The sequence below is a fragment of the Taudactylus pleione genome, unplaced genomic scaffold (assembly GCF_031769625.1).
Source record: "Taudactylus pleione unplaced genomic scaffold, aTauple2 ptg000609l, whole genome shotgun sequence".
Lineage (NCBI taxonomy): Eukaryota > Metazoa > Chordata > Amphibia > Anura > Myobatrachidae > Taudactylus > Taudactylus pleione.
Window position 1 is genome coordinate 8,983,042 of NW_028285011.1, and position 17,609 is coordinate 9,000,650.

The following is a 17,609-nucleotide window of genomic DNA, read 5'->3' on the forward strand; positions in this document are numbered from 1 at the left end:
GGGGTTTATTTTGTGTATACATACCCAAACCAAAGATGGCGGCGATAGATTCCTACAGGCTATCACGTGACTAGTGCCAATGTCAGGTTGGCACGTCACGTACCATTGGAGCCGCGCCCCCTTGAGATCACGTGACGGTGACAGAGAGGAGGCCCGGGGCAGCCACAGAACATCCAGGTACTACTTACCCGCAGACTCTTCCCCCTACATACATACATCTATCTATCTGTGTGCACCGGTCATACATGCATCTCCTGTGTGTCATGTGTACGCTGCGCCCATCTGTATGTGATCTGTGTAAAGCATTTGCCAGAGCTGTGAGAATGCCCCAGGAAATATCAGGCTGAATCCCATACATTATAGTAATGTGAGGGGGCGTATATACTATATCGCAGAGTAATTAAATGTACAGAAAATAATTTTGCTTGTTTTAAGATAAATCATTTCTCATGCTTCTACATATACTGTATTTACAGCATTATACGTTAGCATTATTCCTGCACGTATGTGGCAGTAGTCATGCTATTTGTTATGCCTCTTACCCCACAGGAGCAGGCTGGTGGTGGTATATGTTTGGACAGCATTAGCATTCACCAAGTATATATACTGTGCATATTCTGATGATGGAGGGTTATTTAGTTTGTATCAGGGCAGCTGTCACCTGTTCCCCAGGCACTACGCTCTTTTGCTGCTAGCACAGGAGTTGTTCCTAGTGTAGCTACTGACTGACTCACCTGGTGAAACCTGTTCCTAATGGATATAGTGCCGGGTTTTGTTGGATACTGGTATCAGGCTGTAGCCTGCAGTGACTGCTACTAAGCAGCTTCTGACTTACAGGTGAGTGTGGTGTTCACAGAAACCTGATTTCCCAGCTTTAGAACTGGGTAAACCTCGGACCAGTGGAAAGAAATGGATAACCGACATATACTATTATTCTGAGAACTCTGTCCTAGTATATAGTGTGATGGCCCAACATAATTTGTGTTCCCGTTACTATATGGTGCCTCAATATTGAGAATATTTAGAATTTCTTGTGAGTTCAGAGTACCCATGATACTACTGCTCATTAGTTATTTGTGTGTTCACTGCAGAGCATAATAAGAGCTGTAATTTCACCTATCACTAAAGACTCCCTATAACAAATTATATTCAGGCATCACTTTCTAGCCAGGGGAGAATCCCTTACATCACCCATCTCTTATACATGTGTTGTCTGTAGGATTAGGGTATAACAAGAGCTTGCATTCCCTCTACTTTAAGAGATGAGCGATTCGGTTCTACTCGCCAAATTAGCGAAAGTTCAGATTTATCTCATTGGCTACCCAAAACACGTGAGAGCCGGATAGCCAATAAGATGCCGGTTTTCAAATCCGAATGTAACTGAGTAGAACAGAACCGCTCATTTCTACTTTCAATAACTGATACGTATTCTAAATACTTTCACCCGTATCTAGGGAAAGTAAAATTGTTTTGGGCCTTTACTTTGTACCCGGAATACTCTGAATATTTGTTCCTATGTGTATTAAGCGGACAATTCTGTGAACCTGAAGTCCAACTTCTAGGAATGACACCACCAAATGGTATATGTTCCAAATGCTGAGATACCAAGGGGCCGAATCAATTTGCTGTATTATGCTGAGATTTTAATGCAGGCTATGTTCAGCATGCACACCCTTGCGACCCATGCTATTCAATTAGAAAATGCTTAGATCGCCGCATTCGTGTAGTAAATCTACAGTGTGTCATCTGATGGGAAGGGGTGCATTAAGAAAGTTGGGAATGCAGCCTGTATCCCAGAAAAGTGGCAGATAACTTTGGAGAACCGCAGAGATGGTTATTAAAAAACACTTGCATTTCCCACCTGCAAGTTCAAAAGCTAATCTACAACACCCAAAATATATGGCCCACATAAATAAAACCATTACCACCTACTCTCTCAGGGGCTGCAAACTAAAAGCCGAGCTAACTCTCATTGGGCTTGATTCAATTCAACGCGAATTGAATAGCACAGGAGGTAGGTCCCGAAGCTATTCAATTCAGTGTGCTGTATTGTCGGAGAATGCCGGTTCTCACGCCTTAAACATGGTGTTTAGTCGCGAGAACCGGCATTTTCCGACTAAACTGCCCGGCACAATGCTGTTTCTGCGGCGCTATGGGCAGAAAACAGCATCGCGCCAGGAGTTTTGTCGGATTTCTACTCGCACCCCAGGAGGGATGCGAGAAGAAATTCCTAGTCGGGATTAACAGCGCACTGAATTGAATAGCCCCGGGAGCTTCCTCCCGGTGCTATTCAATTAGCGTTGAATTGAATCGAGTCCCTTGAGACTTGTGTTAACTGAACATAGATTTTCTAATTAAATAGCAAGAAAGCATGGCAGTGGGTTTTTTTACCCGCAGTATCCTGTAGCTAATAGAATTGGCTGCTAAATGTAAAAACATTTTAAACAAAAATATTTGTTTTTCAGGATTTATTTATTTTTTCGTTTTTTCATGCCGCTGCTATCCATGTTTTAACTAGAATCTGAAAAAAAAAAGAAAAGTGCAATGCTTGTTAGGCGGATGTCACACTGTCCTTTTAGAAGAAGCTAATTTAGATATTTCTGCTGCTTACAAAAGTTCCAAAAAGTGCTAGGACCATTGTGCTGTGTGTAATTCTGAGCATACACTATACAATTATCTGTCAGATATCTGTCCCATCTGGCTGGTTGGAATGAAAATCTGGTAATGTATTATCTCTGCTCACTTTCTATTGTTTGTTTCTGCAAAATTGTCAACTTCAGGGTTTTCCTCAGGTCAGTGTATCTTTCCATTATGTTACATCCGGTAACAGAAGCACAAGCATAGCCTCGTGTAAGCTGTGTACACAGTTTGATTCTGATTTTTGGCACTTGTCACTTTGCAAATAAACAGGTTTTCCAGACATACTAACATTCTGATTTAGGGGCCCATTTATTAAGGATCGCATTTTGCAATGCGATCAGGGCATGCAGTATCGCCCATGATCGCATTGCAAAATGCGATCATACCAGCCGAATGTATGACCCGGCACATGCACGGAGACGGGCTCCGAAAAGAGCCCGTCCCTGCGATGTGGCCGGAGTGCATTCCGGGCTGCTGCGCATGCGTAGTCCTGCGGACTGCACATGAGCGGCGCCCATTGCCGGCATAGGGATCTGGAAGATCCCTCCGCCGGCTCAAATGCGGTAAGTGCCCATAGGACACAGCGGCTAACGCTATCTGCAGATGGCGTTAGCTGCTGGGGTCAATATCGGGAATGCGAAGCATTCCCGATATTGATACATTTGGCAGCATCGCATCCCCCATAGAAACCTATGGGGGAGGCGGCTGCCGGCGGCAATTCAGGGATCGCAGCAGGTATCGGAGATACCTGCTGCGGTCCCTCCTTCATACATTCGGGGGATACTAAGTATTTGAGGTAAACCCTCGAAAACAGGTGTTTTCGGGGAATTTACCTCAAATGATCGTTGATAAATGGGCCCCTTAGAGTTGTATAGTCTATGGTTAGTGTCCAGCTGCATGATCAGTAGTGTTGTGGACATGATCTGTACTTGACCTGCTTAGAAAAGTATAGAGGCTGCATCTCCAACGGGCAGGTTTTATTTCTCTGTTAAGCATGGGAATCAATTTACAGGATCTTCTAGTTGTCATGTAAGATTTCTGAAGCAAGTAAAGCCAGTATTGTATTCAGAGCTGGATAACATACCTGAAATTACTGGTGTTAATACTTAACTAACAATATGCCCATCATGCTTCTCAGCAGCAGGTTGGGATGTTAGGAGGGAGGTGTTCCTGTACCCAAATAAGCAGACAGTGACTGGCACTTGGTCTACATGCAATACATGGATTAATAGATTCATTCACAATAACTGAGATGACTGCAAGAGACACCATTAGAACCAGGGTTGCATAAAAATCGTATTTCTTTAAAATAAAAATTTAAAAGAAAATCTGATTTATTTGAATTAAATCAGATTTTTGGGGATTTAAATAAGATTTTTTTTTATGAATTTTTTTTTTTAAGTAAACTTTAATTTTAGATGTGTAAACCCTGTTTTAGTAATAAAAGAACAATTTTTGAAGTGAGAACAGTAACAAAATGAACACAGTAATAGAATAAATACACACTAAACAGTTGCATTAAGAAATACAATTAGGCTCTGAATTTCACTCAATCAGTTATGTGAGTCTGAGTCAAACATGTACTTGTCTTTGTCCACGTCCTCGCGTTTGTCCTCAACAGAAAATGTTCTGTAGAATGCAACCAGCTTAGCTGCTTTTTCATTTCCCAATCTGTTGTGTGTTTTGGATTGTACTAAACCGTATGTTGAAAAAATCCTTTCAATTCTTGCAATTGATGGAACTGCGGAGAACATCTGCTTCAGAAGATTTACTACAGAAGTGTCTAACTGAAGTTGAGCTGCGTAGGACATCCACCAGGCTAGAGGAGATACTTGGTGTCCACTTCAAACATGTATAGTGCAAATGGTTTCATGGATGCACGAAAGTTGATGATGACCGGCATAATTTGGCGATTATTGGCATGAGCAAACTCAGTCTATAGCAGTCTCAATTTCAGCAGGACTAAGATTTTTTCCCCTGTACCTAGGATCAAGTAGATTAGCCAGCAAGTGGGCATCTGTGAGTGCAATTTTAGCTATTGCCTTTTCCGTCTTTACTACATTGCTGTGGTGTCCAATCTCTTCAAGATCATCTAACAGCTTCTTCCACACTTGTACGACATCACTGATTGTGCAGTTGCGTCTTTGTGCACGATCCAGAGCTACAGCTACATTATTTGATTTTAAATCATTTGATTTAAATCGTGCGACCCTGATTAGGACACTGCTATACAGATGTGGGAGGAGCATCAGCAGTAATCCAGAGGCAGTTAAGTACTTTACTTCTTCACAGGGCTGCTGTGGAATGTCTGGTTAATGCTGAACAATGCATTTCCCCTTTATGGTACATACTGAAACTGTATTTTGGGGTTTAGTGGTCCTTTAAAGTAAATGTGTAATCCCTGTACATAATCAGTTTATTTAAATCATCAAATAACGATTTTCCATGTTAAGTGTGTCCTAAAAATATGAAAGAAGCAAAAAAAAGAAATGGGGATAAAGTAAATGACTATAAAAGTAAGCATTTTGGTATGAAATGTATATCTTGTGTCTGTAGTTTTTGATATATCCTGGCATCAGAGCATGTTAATTTATTGCGAAAGATCCATTTTAAGCGCATTGCAAGTTACTGCTTTATTTGTCAAAATATTGCTCATTGAATTTATATTTAACTTCACAGGACGCCCTGGGGCTCCCTTTTGACTTGGCCATGAGTGTACAGGCGTTCAGACTGGTGTGTGCATCAGGGAAGGAACATCTTCCCCCAGGAATACAGATTGAATGCTTGGAGTGTTGTGGACATGATCTGTACTTAGGCACCAGTGACAGCTGCATTCATCACCTCCTACTAGTGGAAGAAAATGGTACTGAGACGCCGGGTCTACCCTTGGCCCAGCATTCAGATCATCCTAACACTAGCTTCACAACCACACGACAAAGGCAGAGACAGCTGGGTCTGAAAAAGCCAATATGTGAATTGAGAGCTGCCTCAGCCTTGGGACGGTTACTAGTACTGTGTGATAATACCATTACATTGCTGTGCAGTGACTTACTTGAACCAGTTCCAGGAATCAAGATACGGGGGGCTCTTAGCTTCACCCTCAATGAAAATCCAGTAAGTGGGGATCCCTTCAGTGTTGAAGTCTGCCTGATCTCCTCAAAGCGACGCACAGTGCAGATCTTCAGTGTGGGGCAAGAGAAGGTGCAACTGGTTCGGGAGGTTGCCACACCAGAACAGCCATGTGCACTAGCAGCAGACGGACATTATCTGTGTCTGGCACTCAGCAGCCGTTATATTACCCTTAACTATACTACAGGGCATTGCCAGGATCTTTTTCCGTATCCCAGTGAGCAGAAGCGACCAATTATAAAGCGGATTAGCAGACAGGAGTTTCTTTTGGCTGGACCTGGGGGTTTAGGTAAGGAAAAAAATAATTTGATCCATGAAAGGGAAATATATTGCTTTTTGTGCAGTAAATCATACATGAATAAGTCATTCTAGACAGCGAACCTGAATTTTCTGCATTTCTGATCTTATTAACATGACGTGACATGCTGTGTTATGCATAGAGGTATAGTCTCCAGTTGTGCCTGATCAGCCAAGTCATCATTTAATATATTATAATACATATTTGGATGTATTATACAGCAGGTTTTAAAGTAAAGGAATATCCATACATACATAATGTTGTGGTATTGTAGTTGTGACTGGATGACCTCACTTGCCGGCCGATCACAGATTGGGTTTTGATCCCCACTGGCTCTTGGGGTATCGGATTCCCTCTTACCGTCAGTAACTGCCTGTTACTGACTCCGTCCACTGCTCTGTGGGCGTGTAACGTTACTTACACCACCAAACTCCTTCAATTGGCGTTTGGGACCGCTTACTGCTGTGTATGCATCGACTAGCTGTGGCCACACCTCCTGATATATGTCGGCTGATACCCCCTGATCCCTCGCAATGGACCAGGCTCTGCACGGTAGCTTGCTGGAAGGCTTGAGTTTGGAGACACCTGGCGGTAAATTTACTAAAGTGAGAGTTTTTAGAAGTGGAAATGTTGCCCATAGCAACCAATCAGATTCTAGCTATTATCTTCTAGAAGGTGCAAGATAAATGTTAAGTAGAATCTGGTTGCTATGGGCAACATCTCCACTTCTATTAACTCTTTCTTTAGTAAATATACCCCCTGGGCTCAATCCAGAACAGCCGGAGAACGGAATAGCGTTTGGCGAGATTCTGTTGTTGCAGGACTCGGATGCAGTCGTTGTAAAGGCAAATATGTTTATTGCTCAGTAGTCTTAAAAAAGACTCTTCCCTCGGCTTTAAGGGGGTCAGCTTACAAAAATGTTACAGCAGTTCAATCTTTGATGTTCAAGAAGATACACACATACAGGGCTCACATGCCCTCTTTTTATATCATTCTTACACACAATAACACAGGGGGTAAATCCGCCCTGTGTTCCTTTTAGTCAATCATGCCTTCCAACAAAATATAAATCACCACATCTTGCATTTCAAAGGAGTTACCCAATTTCCTCCTTTCTAATGTATCACGTCAAAGCAGTTGCTTCCTAAACACTCCTAAAATGTAGATATAACATTTCACAGGAAATGGTAAATTACATTCATCCTTTGATAGTTTGACACTGTGTGATCAATATATCTATGTAGGATAACCAGCAATAGTATTAGCATTCGTCTTCCTGCATTGGAGGCAGGAAATCATGGAAAACCAACTGTTTTTTCCCCAACAGCACAGACACACCTCAGGGCCATTTCAGAGGAAGTGCTGTAAACAGGGTTTTGGCCATTTGACACCCTTCACACAGAAAACTTCCATCCAGGTCTCACCTGGAATGCACTGACCTTTCTATTCATCAGACCTCCTACTAGGACATGACAATTTCCTGCAGTCACATAAGCTGGTCATGTTTTATACAAGTGCATTTAAACACATATTAAATACAAATACATTCAAACATGTCATAGACTATTAAATATACTCTGCATCATACACCAATGCATTGCAGATCAGATGCAGTTCTCTACCGCTATATATATATGATACCAATATACGCGGCACTCAGGAGTTTGTGTTTAAGGTGATATTAAAAGTCCTTTAATATATCAACGTTTCGGGAGTCACCCGTCATCAGGGACAAGATACAGACAATGTGAGAACAACCAATCATATGCCATCACAGTTCAATCTCATTAATACTTAATGGAACTCACCTGAAGTACACCGGTGCATGCTGCCCACCGATGCACGCTGGGAGCATGCGCCGCATCGGAATGACCTCACTCATTGGCACCTCCAGTATGAGCAATCATAAGGCGGCTGTGTACGGTTGCTAAGCAATCCGCCGTGAATGTCAAATTCATAGCACAAAGTGCACATACACAGATACAAAAAGACTATACAATTAAAAATGATTAGAAATGATTAAAAAATCAGCTGAAAACTAGCGAGCACTGCCGGGATGCCTGATAATATTGGCGAAAACGTCTTCATATCAACCCATATCGATTTTCTTAATCCATGTGTACAGCAAATTCCCTCCTATCTCAAAGACACGACCTCTTTATTGCAGCGTTTAGAGTCTTTGAATGTACAGGGCAAATTACTTGTTGATATGATATTATACAGTGCTGATGTAACCAGCCTCTACACCTGTATTCCACACAAACAGGGTATGGAGGCGGTTCGCAAATTGATCAACAAAAATCCACATTATGTTGGCCCTCCAGTAGAGTTTGTTTTGAATTGTTATGGCTGATATTGACTAGAAATGATTTTTTCTATAATGGTAAATACTACCTGCAGGTAGCGGGCTGTGGCCCCATCGTACGCTAATGCTTTTATGTATGATGTAGTACAGAGGCTCTTTTATAAAAAGGGTATATTGTTAAAGTTTATGATTATATATCTCTGCTATATTGGCTACCAATGCATAATATGGGCAGATACTGAAACTATGTTCACGGACATGCTGAACAAACATAATCTGACAGATAGTGTTGTAAAACTTACGTTTAACGTCAGTAAAAATAACATCCAGTTCCTAGACGTAGATATAAAACTACAGGAAGCAAAGCTGATTGCATCACTATATGTAAAGTGTACAGAGAGAAACACTATATTACAGCATGATAGTTTTCATCCATTACTTAAAGGACTACCTTACTCACAGTTTATAAGAGTAAAACGCATCACATCTGAGGCCACACAAGTAGAACCAGCTTTAAAGAATATGCTGGAAAAATGTGTTCAGCGAGGATATGCTAGACAGGAACTTGAAAAGATCAAAACCAAGGTATTAAATATGCCTAGAGAACAACTATTGACCTCGAATGGTTCAGTTAATGCTAACAAAAAATGTTTGCCTAGGGTAAATAGATATAATACAAACAGTAATTCTATAGTAAAAAAAAGCCAAACATTGGTGGCCAATAGTTCATACGGACCATGAATTACCAGCATTGGTTGGGACAAAACTTATGCCATGTTATACTAGAAGCCGCCACATAGGGGACAAAATCGTAAAACTAGATATCACTGCTATGGCCACAATTAAACCTACACATTTCCTTAGCCCACCGTGTGGGTTGTTTTAAATGCCTAGGATGCGTGACCTGCAGGTCGCTCTTAGTTGGGGATACATTCTCTCACCCCCACATAGGAAAAAGATTTAAAATTAACTATGCCTTAACATGTACGTCCACACATGTGGTGTACATGCTGTCTTGCCCATGTGGCCTTTGTTATGTGGTCAAGACAGAAAGGAAGTTTAAAGAAAGGATGGCCCTCCATCGAAGCGCCATCAGATAGGCTATTGAAACAGGTCATTCGGACCAACCTGTAGCAAAACATGGGGTGGCTACTATAAGAGTGATTTTGATTGACCATGTTCCAACATAAAAAGAGGGGGGTGACAGAGGAAAAAATTTGTTACAAAAAGAAAGTAAATGGATATTTATGTTAAATACACTGGCCCCTAAAGATCTCAATGAAACACTGGGGCTCCAATTTTTTTTATAACGACTTCATAATATTTCTATAATAACTTTCATAGAATACCATTACGATCCTCTAGACTGTTCCCGTTACTAACAGTTATGCCTTAAGTAGGTTCATGTTCTTTAACAAGAACATAAATATAGTTCTTAATTAATCACCATTATCATGGTCCTGGCCTTTGCAATAAATAATGTATATGTATTGTCTGTATAAGCTTGATTGTTAACAATACACTAAATGCTTAATCGTCCAGGAGTGATATTTAATTCTTGTATTTAATACTTATGATTAATTAATATAGGTACTTTGTACCGATAATGAATGCTTGAAGTATATTTGGAAGTTTTATCACTTCTTTAATTATCTGCCAGTGCTCGCTTGTTTTCAGCTATGATTTTTTTTAATCATTTCTAATCATTTTTAGTTGTATAGTCTTTTTTTTAATCTGTGTATGTGCACTTTGTGCTATGAATTTGACATCCACGGCGGGTTGCTAGGCACACAGCCGCCTTATGATTGCTCATACTAGAGGCGCCGATGAGTGAGGTCATTCCGATCCGGCGCATGTTCCCAGTGCACATCGGAGGGCAGCATGCACCGCTGTACTTCAGGTGAGTTCCATTAAGTATTAATGAGATTGAACTGTGATGGTATATATATGTTTGTTTGTTCTCACATTGTATGTATCTTGTCCATGATGACCCCCGAAACCTCGACCTATTAAAGGACTTTTTATATCACCTTAAATTCAGACTCTTGAGTGCCGCCTATATTGGCATCATGTTGATGGACTATTTCACCCCAGGAGGGCACCGGAGCATATACTATACGCTGTTATAAGGAGTGCCGGGTACTGCATATATGTATTAATACAGCTTATTATAAACCATGTGCAGTGTTTGTGCTTTTAAACTGTGTCCACACTGGGACTTTAAATCTTTCAGCGCTGGTGGTACAGGGAGCTCCTCTCGCAGTCTCCCAGCACCCTGCAGTACGAGCAGGGCTCCTCTAGCTCTGCAGTCAGGGACTGCTGGGGCTCTCCTAATTACCTGGCCACAGCACTGGCGTCCGGGGACCTGGCTCTCCCTGTCCTCCAGCGTGCAGCCACACTACCCACTCTCCCCCGGTGCAGCGGGTCTGGACCGCGGCATATAAAACATTAAAAGCACAAACACTTGGCGCCTAGTGCAGAGTACACAATTACAATGGGCGCCTAGCACCTATACATTTCAAATATGGTGCCACAGCACGAGGTTTAACCCCTTCAGTGCCGTGGCTGCCTTTAACTACGTGTGGCCAGCCTCTGGCCACAGTAGTTCTTGTGAACATGAATACCAGTATGTCAGTAAATGTATTATCCTACTGTACCTGAAATAATGTGAGGCTGAGCAGTCTCTTATAGATTGTACATTACAGGAAAGTGTGCAGCTAAATTGACACTTGTGGAAGAGTCTTGAAAGAGAGACCTTAGAAGTTTCAAAAGTTTGCAATGAAATTTATTAACTTAGCCAGTGAAATGTGTCACGGTAATGTTATTAACTTTGCAGTGCAAAGTATATGTATCTATAGGAAAGTTGTCCCACACTGGCGCCTTCTGTTATACCATGTGTTCTTAAAAATCTCATATTAAAAATAAATCAACTTGACATGAAACAATAACACTATTTTTGTGATACCATATACTTCAAATGCAAAAAAAAATACTATACCATCACCCAAAGTGAATGCATAAATACACAGGTGGTGATCCCTTATCTTAAAACTGGGTACACACTTGCCGATGTATGTACCCAGCAATGCGACGCCTGACCGCACGATGTGGTGCCCAGCCGCCCAATATGCCATTCACCGGCTCCATCCACTATGCTGGCATTGGCATTTGGGGCCTTCCATCGGTCCTACATGCCAGCCGACGGAATGACAGCGATGGACGACCCGCGGGAGCGCACATGGTCGCGCATAGTGGGTACACTGGCTGATGTGGTCGATATGTCGGCCCAATCCACGGGATCGGGCGACATATCGTCTAGTGTGTACCCAGCTTTAGAAAGAATAAATATAATTTATATCCTTTGAGGGAATGTCCTCTGAATTGATGAAATTGGGCAAACAGTTTTCTGATATGATGCTACATTAAAAGGTCACCACTGCTTGATTTGTTCTCAAGGCGGGCGATTTAATTCAGTGCAATGTTGAATAGTGCCAGGAAAGTTTTCTGGAGCAATTCAATTGTCCCCGTCGCGCCCTATACTTAAGTCGAGAGATGCAGGTTATGGCACTTAATGGCGGGTGTTTAGTAGTGGTAACCTACATTCTCTAACTTAAGTGCCGGCCGCGACGCTGTTAGCATGCGCGCTAAGCCAGAAACCAGCATCGTGACCCTAGTTTATTCAGATTTCTGCTCGCACCTCAGAAGGGTGCGAACAGAAATCCTCTAGTCGGGGTTAACGGCGCAGCCAAATGAAAAGCTCCAGGCACTCATTTCCGGTGCTACTCAAGATCGCATTCACTTGAATCACCCCCAATATGGTTCATGAGTGAAGATTTATGTTTCAGAAGCAGAGTAGATTTGTGAGAATTGGTATTGCACTCTGCCATATTTATGCAGTAAGTTCCTGCGGCTTGACAAGCATCAGACAGAAGTAGTATTTTGCTTTACTACTATAATGTGTGTGTATATATATATATGTGTGTGTGTATGTATGTATATGTATATATGTGTATATATATATATATATATATATATATATAATATATTAGGGATGTGCAGGCTCGGATAGGTTCGAGTTTGCACGTGGAGTTCGGATTTTTCCCTCCAAAAAAACGGAACTCAGAAAGAGGCAAAACGTCATCTTGCATGGATGAACATCATCATTCCTGGACTTTTGTCCAGGAATGATGATGTTCGTCCATGCAAGATGACGTTTTGCCTCTTTCTGAGTTCCGTTTTTTTGGAGGGAAAAATCCAAACTCCACGTGCAAACTCGAACCTATCCGAGCCTGCACATCCCTAATATATATATGCTATGTGGTTGCATTATACCCAGTGCATGCTGTGTGCTATTACCATGCGGTTGTGCCTGCAGGTATGACGTACACCCTGCTGTTCCACTCTACCTGTTACGAGACAGGTACGTGAGGAGAAACAGCTAATTCTCCCTCCCTGGTAGTTCACGCAGTGTTCACAGTAGTGTCTCTCTCTCTCTCTCTCTCTCTCTACCTTTGTACAGAGACCATGTCCATGTTGCAGGGATTTCCCTTAAGCCAACATGGGGCACGCTTTATGCGGAACCCGCATATTGAGCCCTTTCGCCTACTCTTCGCTTCGGCGATTAAGTTCCGCGTGTATGCCACGCTAGCTAGGCGGTCTGGAATTCGTCTGCGCGATACTTTTTCGCCAAAACGAGACCTTTTCGCAAATGCGAGGTTTCGCGGGCGCAAAACTTTTATGGGTAAAGGTTATCTGCGGAATTCCCTTTGTCAGTGATATCACAGGAATGTTGGCTGCAGGTTATCCATTTCCTGCAGTTCATTACATGCCTAGTGAGTACCGCAACCTTGCCTATGTTCTCTCGAATGCTACGTATCGCAAAGTGGTACTTTGTTGGAAGTCCATATACTCCCTTACAGGGGGGGGCTTCCAGACCAGCTTTGACTAAGCTGGGTAGCCAGAGACTGGAACAAGGGGCAGATGCCTTGGATCCATAATGAGGCAGCCCTAGTTATAGGTCTCCTCGCTTCTAGAATTTCCTTGTCAGCAGTGGCGGCGTGCCGCTCCATGTGCTGGCGCTCATGGAGAGCTGATGCAGACTCCAAGAAAGGGTTGGAATGCTTACCCTTTAATGGTGAGGTCCTCTTTGGCCCTGATTTGGACAAAATTGTGAGCACTTTGGCAACAGCTAAATCTGCATGTCTACCATCGGCCCAAGTTCCTTCAGGGTCTGGGACTTTGTCCTTTTGACCCTGTTGGGCCCAGGGTAAGTCCAGAGAACAGTCATTTCCTAGACTGTCAGGGGCCAGGTAGACTACCAAGCCAAAGAAACAGGCTTGGCGTACCAGACGCCCGGCTTTCACAGCTGATGGTAAGCCCTAAGCCTGACGGGACGGGCCCCAGGGTGGGAGGCCGACTTCTTCAGTTTGCCCAGTGCTGGTATCAGACTACTACAGATACTTGGGTAGGAGAAGTGGTCTCTCACGGGTACTCCCTCTCCTTCCGCAGAAGGCCTCCCAGACGGTTTTTCACTACAGGCCTTCAGTCAGTTCAAGACAAGGCCCTGGAATTCCAGAAAGTAGGGCACTCTATGCTCCAAGTGTGGGTTATAGTGCCTGTTTTGTTGCCTCTGAGAGGAACAGGGTTTTACATCCAACCTCTTTCTGGTTCTGACACCCAATGGGTCCTACCGGTCTATTCTCAACCTCAAGTCTCTCAACAAGTCTTTGAGGGTCCCTTGGTTCAGGATGGAGACCCTGTGTTCCATCATATTGGCTATGGAGCCTGGGGATTTTATGGTGTCCTTGGACATTCAGGATGCCTACCTGCATGTCCCAGTTGCTTTAGCTCACCAGCGGTTCCTCAGGTTCGCAGTGGTCAATCAACATTTCCAGTTTCAGGTACTGCCCTTTGGCCTTTCCACGGCAACTCGGGTGTTTACCAGCCCACCTCGGGCAGTTATAGCAGCCCACCTGCGGATGCAGGGGGTCCGCCTGTTACCCTATCTGGACGACCTTCTGCTATTAGCAGGGTCTGTGGGGTACTTCAGGGCCATCTGCAATGGACAATATCTGTGTTGCAGAATCAGGGCTGGCTGATAAACTAGAAGTGGTTCCTCACAAACAACGAAGGATCTTTGTGACAGAGGAAAAGATCTCTGTTTTACAGGCAATGATTCATATTTGTCTTCAGAGTCGCTGAGTGTCCCTTCACTCGGCAATGAGTTTACTGGGATCCATGGTGTCGAAGTTCACCATGGTAGAGTATGCCCAGTTTTCACTTCAGACCTCTGCAGAAGTTGATCTTCTCCAGATGGAATGGGTTGCCCCATCGGATAAAGACACTGACAGTGGTGCTTTCTCCAGAGGTACGGCTGTCTCTGGCCTGGTGGCTACAGACGTCCCACCTCAACCAGAGACGCCCCTTTTGGATCTCGGACTGGGTCCTCCTGACGACGGACGCCAGTCTCCGAGGTAGGGGGGCTGTGACAGGTCCACACTTCTTTAGGGAAGGTGGCCGACAGCAGAATCTGCTCTTCCAATCAACATATTGGTACTGCGAGCAGTATTCAGAGCTCTTCAGCAAGCTAGACTAGTTCTTCACGGAAAACCTGTGCAAGTCCAGTCATACTACGCCACCACAGTGGTTTACATAAACCGCCAAGGAGGAACCAGAAGTCAGGCGGCCCTGACACAGGTGTCCCGTTTTCTGGCTTGGGCGGTAGGCAATCTACCAGCCGTCTCGGCTGTGTTCATACCAGGAGTCCTCAACTGGAAAGCAGACTTCCTCAGCCGTCAGGACGTGCATCCAGGGGAATGGTCTCTTCACCAGGAGGTGTTTTAATTCCTAGTGAACAATTGGGGCCTTCCAGAGATAAACCTCATGGCCTCCTGACACAACAACAAGCTGTCTGTGTACGGGTCAAGAACAAGAGACGAGGAGGCTCTTCTGGTAGACGCTCTGTCGGTCTGGTGGACCTTCCAGTTTGCGTACCTCTTCCTTCCATTTTCCCTTCTTCGAGTATTCGGAAGTTCAAGCAAGAAGGAGGCACGCTCCTGTTGGTGGCTCCAGCGTGGCCCAGATGTCACTGGTACTCAGATCTTCGGAGTCTCTCCATAGACACTCCGATGCTGTTGCCTCAACGTCCGGACCTATTGTCTCAAGGTCCTTGCCATTACCTGGACCTGCGTCGTCTTTCTTTGACGGCATGGCTGTTCAGACAGCCCTTTTAAGGTCCAGGGGTTTTTCCAGCTCTGTAGTTAACACCATGCTCGGAAGCCTGCTTCTGCAAGAATTTACTACAGAGTTTGGCATACTTTCTTTGAATGGTGTCGCCCTAGAGGCTATGATCCTCAGGTGTTTAGGATATCCGGGGTTTTGGCTTTCCTACAGGCGGGTTTAGATCACGGTCTTCGCCTTGCTTCCCTGAAGATGCAAGTTTCTCCCCTGTCAGTGTGTCCACACCTTTATGCAAGGTGTACTTCGTATTCAGCCTCCCTTTGTTCCACCAGTGGCTCCTTGGGATTTGGCTGTGGTCCTGAGGGCTCTCCAAGGACCGCCATTTGAACCACTGGGCTCAGTGGATTTCAAATGGCTTACAGCTAAGACTGTGTTTCTTCTGGCCATTGCTTTGGCCAGAAGGGTGTCAGATTTGGGGGCTCTTTCATGTCACCATGCCTTTCTGATTCTTCATAGGGACAGGGCGGTGCTTCACACTCGCCCTGGTTTCCTACCTAAGGTGGTATCTAGTTTCCACATTAATGAGGAAATTATAGCGCTGGCCTTTAATTCCCCAGACCTCTCAGCTGGTGAGGCCTCCTTGGATGTGGTACGTGCTAGAAACAACAAAAAGTATTCCCCCAGCACTCAGAATGAAATCAGCAATAAGATTTGAAAAACTACATGGTGGTAGATAATTCAGAGATCTCAGTTGCATATATTTGCAAAGATATGGCTAAGCCTCCGGGCCGCGTCACGGCGTCTCTGATACCGGAGGTCCCTATCACTTGGTCAGAATCTGGGGTGCAGAACCCCAAAAAAGCTGGCGATAGCCAGCCACCCCAGCGAAGCACACCAGTGAGAGACTAAAGTGTTAGTATAGGATTAAAGGAAAAACTATGTGTTAATAAGTGAAGGTGTAATTAAAAAGCTAAGAAAAAAATATATATACACAAAATATACACTTTATTTAGCACTTTTACACTTTCCAATATATTTTGTGTATATATATATATTTTTCTTAGCTTTTTAATGTGGGGTGGCTGGCTATCGCCGGCTTTTTTGGGGTTCTGCACCCCAGATTCTGACCAAGTGATAGGGACCTCCGGTATCAGAGACGCCGTGACGCGGCCCGGAGGCTTAGCCATATCTTTGCAAATATATGCAACTGAGATCTCTGAATTATCTACCACCATGTAGTTTTTCAAATCTTATTGCTGATTTCATTCTGAGTGCTGGGGGAATACTTTTTGTTGTTTCTTGTATAGACTAACCCCTCCCTTACATGCACCTGAGTGATATTACTGAAGTGATTGAGCAGCTTCCAACTTGTATTTATGTGGTACGTGCTCTAAGGATTTATGTTGACCGTACCAATTAATCTCGGAAGTCAGACTCTTTGTTTGTCCTCTATGGTTTCCGTAAGAAGGGTTGTCCTGCCACTAAGCAAACTTTGGCAGGGTGGATTCGCATGGCAATTTCTGAGGCTTACATTCATGATGGCCTTCCTGTACCATCCTCTGTTAAAGCTCATTCTACTCGGTCTGTGGTACCTCTGCTGTTCAGCTCTTTCTGAGGTATTATGCATTTGATACCTTCGTCTCTCAGGATGCTTCTTTCAGGCGGCGGATTCTCCTTGCAGCACAGGAGCGTCCCCACCCTTAAAGGATACTGCTTTGGGACATCCCCCAAGCAGTGGGTGGATACCCTGGGGACCCTGAAGTAGAAAATATGGGATATGGTAAGAAACTTACCCTTGTTATCTCTATTTCTGCGAAGTCCATAGGGTTCCACAGGACTCCCGCCCTGTCGCACCTGTACTGCAGATGGGCTTTGTTCTGGTCACTGGTTTTTCCGTCGTCTCCTTCTGGTTAGAATGTGATTTTTGTGTGTTCCAGACTTTCTTCTCTCTCTTTATTCTCCTCCTCCAGCCTATGGCTTGTTACGTAACTGGATTGCCTTGGCTCGGGGGCGGGGTATAGGAGAGGGACTCCAGTGCATCTTGGGAGGCTGAAAAAT

At 43.9% G+C, this 17,609-nt stretch overlaps 1 protein-coding gene across 2 annotated transcripts in view; it reads left to right on the top strand.

Moving 5' to 3' along the window:
* The first annotated feature begins 46 nt into the window (after nucleotides 1-46).
* Nucleotides 47-17,609, top strand: part of TGFBRAP1 (transforming growth factor beta receptor associated protein 1) — a 65,146-nt gene continuing 47,583 nt past the window's right edge. Inside the window, exons 1-2 of one of the 2 annotated variants that reach the window (XM_088454162.1) lie at nucleotides 47-177; nucleotides 5,320-6,058. In XM_088454162.1, coding sequence (XP_088310288.1) covers nucleotides 5,350-6,058 — 709 coding nt within the window. In that variant the 5' untranslated portion in view covers nucleotides 47-177; nucleotides 5,320-5,349. Of the gene's footprint in view, nucleotides 178-542; nucleotides 838-5,319; nucleotides 6,059-17,609 lie in introns of those variants that run through there. The other variant, XM_088454163.1, reaches the window with a different exon arrangement.